A 10,364-nucleotide genomic window follows, 5' to 3' on the forward strand; every position below is an offset into this window, starting at 1 on the left:
TCCACCAGTGCACATTCCCCACCATCGATATGCCTGGTATACCTCCCCTTTCCCACCCTCCCCCTTTTTGACTCCATTCCTTCTCGTTCTCCTTTCTATATTATATTCTTTTCTTTTCGTCACCTCTTCCTCTTTTTACCATTTATTGTAATCAGTTTTATTGGCCAACTTTAAGCATCAGACTGAGGTCTACTGAAGGCAATGCACACATCATAACAATTTTTCAAGTTTCATGGATTACAACTCAGAGTCAACTATTGGCAGAACATTAAATATTCAACTATAATTAGCCTCTCCTGTAGACAGGCAATCAGATTGCATTATATTAGTTCTTTACACAGTCTTTTAAGGCAGGAAGCATCACACTATTTTTTATATGTATATGGCAACAAGGATACAGAAACTATTTTATTCAACTCTGTCTGATCCCCAAACTCTGTTTTTTTGCGATTTACTAATATTTATGTAAAGGTGAAAATTCAAGTTTTGCAGCTACATCATTATAGTCTTAAATGTATATAATATCTTCTTTCAGGTATACTGTATGAATGAGTTTAACTCAAATTTTGACTTCTATTGCTTAGTTCTTGGTAAAATAATTATCATTTTAGCAGTTTAAGACTCCCTAGGCACATATGTAAAATTTTCAGAAAGGGATGGTTTTAACAACTTCCTTAACCATGAGGTAAAGCAGAGCCTGCATAGATCTGTTTCTTAAATTATTTTTAAAGTGATAAAGCACTCTGTTCTTTGACCTTGAAATTAAATTACAATGCATATAAAATACAAATCATTCTGTAAATATTGGAGTTAAGATCGCCACCAAAATGTATTCATAAACTTCTCCAAAACATACCACTCCCAAGGTGACATTCCAAAGGGCTCAAAAATAATTTCTACATTTAATCAAGTTGACCTGCCAAAGGCAGAAAAACACAGCTCTTAAGAATAGCAAGCCGTAATGCCCAAAAGTAGAGAGAAAGTATGGGGAATATTGTCTGCCATGGAGGCAGGGGGAGAGTGGGAAAGGGAGGGTATATCCGGGATATTGGTGGTGGGGAATGTGCACTGGTGGAGGGATGGGTGTTTGATCATCGTGAGATTGTAACCCAAACATGAAAGCTTGTAACTATCTCACGGTGATTCTATAAAATTTTAAAAATTAAAAAAAAAAAAGAAGAATGGTAGCCTCACTTGCAGAGCTTATAGCTTCAGACTTCAACGAAACACGTTTTTTCAACCTATTGTTACCTTCCCCAGATCTAATTGGCGACTGATACTTTTATACACTGGCTTTTCTCAGCTGGTTACCTCCTAGTCAATAGAGTTCTGGGGTGGCAATTTCTGCTCTCAGCCCAGCAAATCAGACTGGTTTCGCTACATTCAACCAGAAACATCATCTATAGATATCATTTCCTTTTCAGTGATAGGTGGAAAAAGAATGTATTTCTTGGAAAGTGTGCTGAATTCATACAGTAATTTTAAATTCCACAAGGGAAAAAATTTCCCTCCAGATGGGTGTCGGAATACTGTATGGCTGAAATCTAATCATAAACAGCTTTGTAAGGGTCTATCTCACAGTGATTTCAATGAAAAAGTTAAAAAAATTGAAAATTTTGAAAAAGAAAAAGTAAAAATTTCTCTCCAAGCCAGAAAATGCCAGGGCCAGAGCAATAGTACAGTGGATAGGGCTCTTGCCTTGCATCTGGCTGTCTGAGGCTCAATACCTGGCATCTCACATGATCCCATATGAGCCCACTCAGAGTGATCCCTGAGCATAGAGCCAAGAGCAAGCCCTGAGCACAGCTGGGTGTGGGGGAAAAAAAGCCCATAAAATACCTAATTAACACTTCCAAATTAGAGCTTTCCTTGCAAACAGTGATTATCTTGTTTAAAATCTTTCAGATTCAGGGACATTTAATGCACCACACTTGAAAGTTTTTAAAATACTACCTTAGAGAATTTGGCCATAGGGCAGGTGCAGAAACTACTTTGTTCCTTGTACTCACTAGCAGTAAAGGTATCTATTAAAGAGACTGCAAAAATACGGCATGTGTGGGCTGCTCTGAGGAAACCACATAAAGTCAATTGGAAAATTCAGTTTCCGTCTCGCAGAAACTAAACTCAGACAGCTCAACTCTGAAGCAAGTTTGTAAACAGGTTTCAGTTTAGCCCATATTTTCAAGGGGAAATTTCCTGACTCATAGGAATCCTTGCAACCACAGTGAATAGCTGTGTCATATGTTGTGCTGAGACCTGATTTTATAATAACTTTATGGGTGTGGGGGGAATCCTTCCATTCTAGATCAGTCACCGAGTCCAAACAGCGATGCCTGTCCTCCCTATTATTCTGTAATGGGGAGTATCTACTCCGTGGTGAAGGTCTTTTAACTTTCCTTTCACCTCTGCAAAATCCCTTTCCTGGAACAAAACCTCCTTCAGTTTGCTCCCCCATCTCTTTTTTATAACTACGCCTCTCAAAGTCCCCAAACCTGAATTTTTCTCCCCGCTCCAAAAGCCCGGGCTATTGGTGGTTGGCAGCATAAAATGTAACTCATGTTTGGGTCAGAGAGCCAGTACAGGAGTTAAGACGCTTGCCTTGCATCCAACCAACCCCGGCTCAAATCCCCTGCACCACATATGGTCCCTGAGCACTATAAGGCCTAATCTTTGAACAAAAAGCCAGGAGTAGCCCCTGAGCACCACTGAACACCCTCCCGCTATGCCTCCCTCCTGTCCCCCCCCAGAAAAGTGTCACCTGATTCAGGAAAGGGAGCCCCTTCCTGGCGTATGAAAGAACAGAGGGTGTAAACATTTCACTGCCCCCAGCTGACCTGCACTAGCTCAGCTACACTGAGATTCCAGTCACAACCCCATCCCCTTTCTGAGCAGGAGAGATGGCCTGCTAGTCCAATGACACTGTATTCTATTGGCAGTGCCACTTCCAGCTTAGAGAAACATGCAGTCTCCAGCTTGTTCTGTGTTAATCCACAGGTAACTGGCAGGGCCTTAAAGTCACACCATTGTTCCTCAGTCACATGGGTCCTGTGACAGAGCACAAAGGCTGACAGCATGGCTCTGAGTGGAAAGGCCCAGAGTGCCTTCCTCAGAATTCAAGACCTGTTACCGTGGCAGGGGCACATACGTGCACACTCAGACTAAGAGGCTCATTCTTCACCTCTTTCTTCTCCTCCCTGCCTCTCGCACGTTCTCTGTAGAGGAGATTGTACTGGATTCTAATAGGTTGTGAAACCAGGTCTGCTTTGAACCTACTTTTTCCAGGATGCAGAAACTGAATTTTATTCCCTATAAAACTTGGACTGGAGCGATAGCACAGAAGGTAGGGCATTTGCCTTGCACGTGGCCGACCCAGGTTCAATTCCTCTGTCCCTCTTGGAGAGCCTGGCAAGCTTACCGAGAGTATTCCATGGCACGGCAGAGCCTTGTAAGCTACCCGTAGCATATTCGATATGCCAAAAACAGTAACAAGTCTCACATCAGAGACATTACTGGTGCCCACTCAAGCAAATCAATGAACAACAGGACAACAGTGCTACAGTGCTTTGCAGAAAAGGAAGAGTGGGGGCCAGAGTGAGAAGAAAGATATCATCAGAAGTCATGGTAGTGGGGAAGTCAAGAGGTGACAAGGCTTGAATTAGGAAGAGTAGTAGGAAGGGGCCAGCTTTGCTGACTGAGTGGATATGAGCTATATATGGGGGAGGTGGAGAAAGTCAATAGTCATCATAGTGTTCAATTTGGGTTGATGCATGGGACGACGTGTAGCATAACTTTTTACCATTTTTATTGAGATAATTGGATTTATAATACTGTTAATTATACTTTCCATACATACATTATTCAAACACCATACTCATCACTTGAGTGCCTACTTCTCCCCACCAGTGTCCAAAGGGCCTCTCCCAGCCTTTTCTCCCATGTAAACTTTCTTGATCTACACAACATATGTATTGATGATCCCTGCTACCCAGGTCCTCAAGGAACTGTGGGACTGAGTCTCAAGTGAAGAATTGTTCTTTGTAAGGAAAGGAAAGTCAGTCCTAACTTCTATCCATCACTTTCCATTGCTTTCCCTCACAGAATATAATTTCAGGAAGACGTAAGTAGGGAAGTTAAACAGTTTTATCAGAGATTATGAGAAAGAAAAGAGAGAGAGAAAGATTAATGCATTCAAAAAGAACATGAGCTTCTCCAGAAGGGAGAGAGCTGACAGTATACATCTCAGGTTGGGAGGCAGGCAAATCTCCAAAATGGAGCGTGAACATCATTTGTCTTTTCAATGTTGGTTTCAAATTTCCCCACATGAAGAGTTATCTATATAGATAACAGACTGTTAGTAGAAAGTTGTGAATGGGAAGAGCTTTGAATTTTTGGTGGTCCACCTTCATGTTCTTATTATAGCCTTTGTTCATCTGAAGCCTGACCTCTCCAGAGGGGTATCCAGCCTTCTCTGGTGCTGGGACCAGTCAGTTTTATTAGACCTCAGTTCCTGTTCCTGTGTATGTACAATGGATCTGGCTTTAACACATTTTTGCTACTTCATTTATTTGTTATTTATTTAGTGGTTTGGGCCACACCCATCAATGCTCAGGAATTACTCTTGACTTGGGGGACCATGTGGGATGCTGGGGATTGAGCCCAGATCATCCACATGCAAGGCAGGTGCCCTATCTGCTGTACTATCTCTCTGGCCCCTTTTGGAGCTACTTTAGGACTAATTACAGAGTAACATTTTTGAATCATGGCTTGGTTTTATTGCTTCCTGAGAACTCACTGCAAGAGTTCTACCTGCATGCTTCATATTGATGCTGATGGTTTATTACAGTGAAGGTGTACAGATTAACATCCACAAAGAAGAAAGATATTGAGTTGAGTCCAGGAGAAAGCAGGCACAGGCTTCCAATTGTCTTTCAACAGAATCACATTGACAACTGTTCATTTTCCAAGAAGCATGTGTGAGAAGAGTCACAATAGTATTGACAGTCCTGGAAGCACACCTGACCCTTTGTATTTAGAAATCTTATTAGATAGGTCATGAAGGCATAGCTGCCTGCATAACTGACTCTAGTTAGTTCCCAGTCTTTCCGGAAAGTTTCAAATATTACCACGTGGTTCAAAACCCCAGGTAAACAGAGACACTCTTATCAGGCAAGATATTTCAAAGACTTAAGTGTTATATGCCAGAAGCTAGTCAAGGGCTAAACATTTCTTTGGAATGTGCAGCCATCATTAGAACAGCAAAGGCTTGGGGCTGGAGTGATAGCACAGCGGGTAGGGCATTTGCCTTGCACGTAGCCGACCTGCGTTCTATTTCCAGCATGCCATACGGTCCCCTGAGCACTGCCAGGGGTAATCCCTGAGTGCAGAGCCAGGAGTAACCTCTATGCATCGCTGGGTGTTATCCAAAAAGGAAAAAAAAAAACAGCAAAGGCTTATTGAGTTCATCCTTTACTGCACAGTGGTGGTAATAAATAATACTGGGTTGATGGTAACTACCACTGACCATGTCTTGGGACCAATAAGAGTGGGCTTAGAGGGGCTGGAGCAACAGCACAGCGGGTAGGGCGTTTGCCTTGCACGTGGCCAACCCGGGTTCGAATCCCAGCATCCCATATGGTCCCCCGAGCACCACCAGGAGTAATTCCTGAGTGCATGAGCCAGGAGTGACCCCTGTGCATCGCCAGGTGGGACCCCCCCAAAAAAAAGTGGGCCTAGAGAGAGCTCAGAAACTAAAAGTTAACTAAAAGCAGAATCAGTTTTGACAACCATAGTGAATATGTTGCCTTGTTAAAGCTATCAAGAATTGAGCAGGAAGAAAGCAGAGGGGAGAAGAAGGGAGAAGATGGCACCATGCAAGAGAAAGTAAAGGGAAGGAGACCACCAAAGTGAATAAAGAGCATCTTAAGTCTCTGCGCAGGGTGGGATCTTTGAGTTATTTCCTTACTCAAGGAGTCAGGGAATTGGTGAGTCTCAAGAAGGCTTGGATAACTAGAGAATGAGTGTAGATCTAAATCCCAAAGCAGATGGGTGCCCTAGGAATTCAGGTCTGGTGTAAGTAAGAAGCAGGTCTGGGAAGACTAAAACTTCCCATCACTTTTAATAAAATTGTTGACCTGAATTTACTTCAGACTACACTGAGGAGCATTGTCCAGTGCCCAACACAGTCCAGGGTGAAACAACCTAATTCTAAATAAGGGACACTCAACATCTTTATTGCAAACCACAACACCTAATTAGAGAGAGAGAACAAAAGGGAATACCCTGCCACAGTGACAGGGTGGGGTGAGGGGGAGATGGGATTGGGGAGGGTGGGAGGGATGCTGGGTTTATTTGTGGTGGAGAATGGGCATTGGTGAAGGGATGGGTTCTCGAACTTTGTATGAGGGAAACATGAGCATAAAAATGTATAAATCTGTAACTGTACCCTCACAGTGATTCACTTATTAAAAGATAAATAAATAAAAAATAATTAAAAAAATGAAAACCAAATCAGAAGGCCCTATTAAATAATGGAAAGCAATAAAGTGTACAAAAGGCTTTTCTCCTAACACTTATTTACAAAAAGAAGATTAAGTAAACCCACAAAAAGAGTGGTTGGAGGGTCATACTTGATGCTGGGGATAAAGCCAGGGTCAGCAATGTTCAAGGAAAGTGCCCTACCTGATATATTGTCTCTGCAGCCTCTTGGATGTATGCTAGTCTCTGTGGTGTGAGGTGGTATCTCATGGTTGTTTTGATCTGCATCTCCCTGATGATTTTTCATTTTTAATGCTCTATAACTACAAGTAGCACATCCAAGAAGACGTAACAACAGTAAAGGGAAAATCTGGTTTCTCTTTTATAAGAGAAAAGGAGGAGTGTATGTTCTGCTTTCTGGGCCAAGACTAAGAGTGACAACTCCTAGCAGAGAAGTCAATGTGAATCATGAGGCAAAAGGATGAAGCAAGTGAATCCTGGGAAGATTTAGTTCAGGGATTGAGGAGCAGAGATACTGTTCTACATGAATCATTTAGCTCAGGTTGTAGGCAGAATTGTTGCCATATCAGTCTCACCTACCCACTTTCCACATTCTATTCTTTTCTCAAATTGTCAGAGAATACATCAAATTGTCAGAGAGTACATAATTCTTTGGGACCCACATCTGGAAATTCAAGTGTTCTCATAGCAATGTTACATGTAGCAGAGACCACAACACCAATCCATTGTCTTTTCAGAACTTTGAGAGGAACACAACCCAATTTCTCAAGAAAATCTTTCTCCTCAATTTTCAATCAAAACAAAATGTCTAAATATATATTCAATATAATTTTCCTGGTGATATACTATGATAGTATTATAATGTTATGTATTTAATTTTCTTTCATTCTTAGATTCCAAGAGATGACCCTAAAACATTTAAGCCTTGGTCTATCCCTATAGCATAACACTGCTATGTCTCAAAAAAGGTAAGATAAATAACCTGAAACTTACTCAAAAAGAAAAATAAACTGCAGTATAGTGACTTTTAGAATATGTTCTATGATACCTTAGAATTATACAAGTTTGTGAATCAAGATTCATTTTTAAATTTCATCCAACATTTTAATCATTTGACACTAAACATGAATGGCTTTGGAAGCTTACAGATGTCACAGTTTGATACAACATAGTTTTTTTCTTTAACTTTAAAATAAAGATGAACTATTTTAGAAAATTAAATCAAAATATATTTGATTAAATACATCAAATATTAACCTCAGATTCATTAAATAGTTTAAGAAATATTCATAGATTAAATAGTTTAAAGATTTGGGGGGCTGTAGAGACAGTATAGGAGGGTAGGACGTTTGCTTTGCAAGGGACCTCCCCAGTTCCATCCCCAGAATCCCATATAGTCCCTTGAGCCAAAACTTTACATTATTGTAAATTAATGCATGTCTAAACTACATTGAGTCTAATTTATATATGTTGCCTGATATTTGACATCCTATAAAGTAACAATTAGTCTTTTTTTTTTTTTTTTTGCTTTTTGTTCACACCTGGCAATGCATAGGGGTTACTTCTGGCTCATGCACTCAGGAATTACTCCTGGCGGCGCTCAGGGGACCATATGGGATTCTGGGAATCAAACCCGGGTCGGTCGCATGCAAGGCAAATGCCCTACCCACTGTGCTATTGCTCCAGCCCAAAGTAACAATTATTCTTATAAATTTTGTTTTTAAACAAGCATTAAGTTTGGAACTTATTAAATTATATCACATTTGAAAATCATACATGTTTCCTCCATAATGTACATTTCTGCTAAAATGTGTGAAAATCACCAGTTATTCAGTGCCCTTCTTGTTGTTGTTTGGGAGAGTCACATCTGGTAGTGCTCAGTATGTCTGACTCGGTGCTTGGGGGTCACTCCCAGTAATGTTCAGGCAGCCATGCGATGCTGAGAATCCACCACATGCCTCTGCATGCATAGCATGTACTCAGCCCATTGTACCAGCTCTCCAACCCCAAAATCTTCTTTTTAAAGCATGGCAAGATTTTATTTTGTAAATGTAGCATGAAGGCCACGGGAAAATAATGAACTCCCTCAATGACTTATTCATAATACATAAAGCTTACCAAGTCAAGGGAGAAAAAAAAATCATCAATCCAAATTTTTAGTTATTTATTCTTATTCACAAAAACTGAGCAATTTGAAGTCCTGGGATGTAGCTCTCTGGTAGAACACATGCTCTTCAGGTCTGAGTTCAATCTCAGGTACACACACATGAAATTCATTTCAATGTAATTCTGTAATTTTTCTCTTTTCCAGGGTGTTTCAGTTTTTCACTTGTGAAAAGGTGGCTTATTAACCCGTAACTGGACCTTAAACCTATATCCTTATGCTGTTGTGACAAAATATAACTAAATCTGAAAACATTTCAATTTGATTATATGAACAACATGAATCACTATTTACAAATTATGTAGGTAGTCTTTCCAGCCTAGAAACTGCCAGATCAATACTCAGGATCCACAGTAAGCAAATTTAATGCTAACTTGTTAAGGTAACAGACAAATGTTGCTACAAAAATAACTTTTTTGTTTCTCTGACTACATACCCTAATGGGATTGATAAAATGGATTACAGTCCTAGAATGAGTGACAGTTGTCAGTAGGTAAATAATGTGATTTTTTTCCCAGTGATGGTGACATTGATTTTGTATTTGAATCTCAGAAATATTCAGTTGCCCATCTGTTGAAGTGAACAAAATAATTCTACATGGTAATTATCCCTGTTGTACTTTGAAACATGCAGCATCTGTGGGGCTGGAACGGTAGTACAGGGGTTACAGAACTTGCCTTATATTCGGCTGACCCCAGTTCAATCCTCAGCACTGTAGATGATCCCTTGAGCACTACTAGTAATGATAAATAAGCACAGAGCCAGGAATAAGTTCAGATATGGCACACACAAAAAAATACAGAACACACTAAATGTCACTAATTTGAGTTTTAGAGGTCTTCAGAAAAGTCAGCAGATAAATGAGGCCTATTTTTGACCAAAAAGTCAAAAACTGACCCACCCTATCCGAATTCACAGGAAGGGGCTTACTAAGCTGCCACCAACAGTGGCCTCTGAAATAAAGGAAAAAGGGGGGGCCAAGCAAGGGTGTTTGGTGACAGAGAGAGGAAATGCAGTTGGCTTGGGTTAAGGTTAAAGGCACTGCAGCAGAGACAGAAGATCAGAGAACCTGGGATGACCACAGCTGTCTAGACCATCGGCTAATATCCTGGTAGGCCCAGGAGTCCAAGAATGAAAGAGGGGCAGGAGTTCAGAGAAAGGAGACAGGTGCAGAAGGAAGATGGGTAAGGTAAAAATTATGCAAGACATGAAAGCTGAGAAGCTGGGGTAATTAGTAGTGTGCCCAGTAAAATAGTAGAAAATAGTTTTGCTTTGTTTTGTTTTAATTTTGGGTCTTGAAAATAAAGTACTGAATTGTGTCATCTAGCTAATGTAGCTGTGAAAATTTGTTTTCATCATTTGTATTTCAATGATGGTAAATATAACCTGCACTGTATAATCTAGTCCATTGGGACTAAAGCTATGTTATAATCATTTGGTTTCCATGTATCACAGTTGAAAATTGTGAAGCAGTAAAAATAGAAGGGTCTGAAGATAATATTTGCCTGAATTTAAGCAATGAAATCTGAATAACAATGGATATCAATAAAATGTTTTCTTCGCAAAACACATATTTGATCTGTTGTATATAGAATAACAGGACAAAGGAATGCAAGGCACCAACGAAGGGATACCCACATTATCCTGGTCACTAAAATATAGAACTGCGAAGGATAAGGAAGGAAAAAGATTATTTGGGGGTAAG

General features: G+C 40.3%; 1 protein-coding gene across 1 annotated transcript in view; it reads left to right on the top strand.

Moving 5' to 3' along the window:
• Positions 1-8,848, top strand: part of LOC101541048 (aldehyde oxidase 2) — an 84,162-nt gene extending 75,314 nt beyond the window's left edge. The window contains exons 35-36 of the mRNA XM_055122445.1: positions 7,389-7,463; positions 8,807-8,848. Coding sequence (XP_054978420.1) covers positions 7,389-7,442 — 54 coding nt within the window. The 3' untranslated portion in view covers positions 7,443-7,463; positions 8,807-8,848. The remainder of the gene's footprint in view (positions 1-7,388; positions 7,464-8,806) is intronic.
• Positions 8,849-10,364: the final 1,516 nt, after the last annotated feature.

The sequence above is a fragment of the Sorex araneus genome, chromosome X (assembly GCF_027595985.1).
Source record: "Sorex araneus isolate mSorAra2 chromosome X, mSorAra2.pri, whole genome shotgun sequence".
Taxonomy (NCBI): Eukaryota; Metazoa; Chordata; class Mammalia; order Eulipotyphla; family Soricidae; genus Sorex; species Sorex araneus.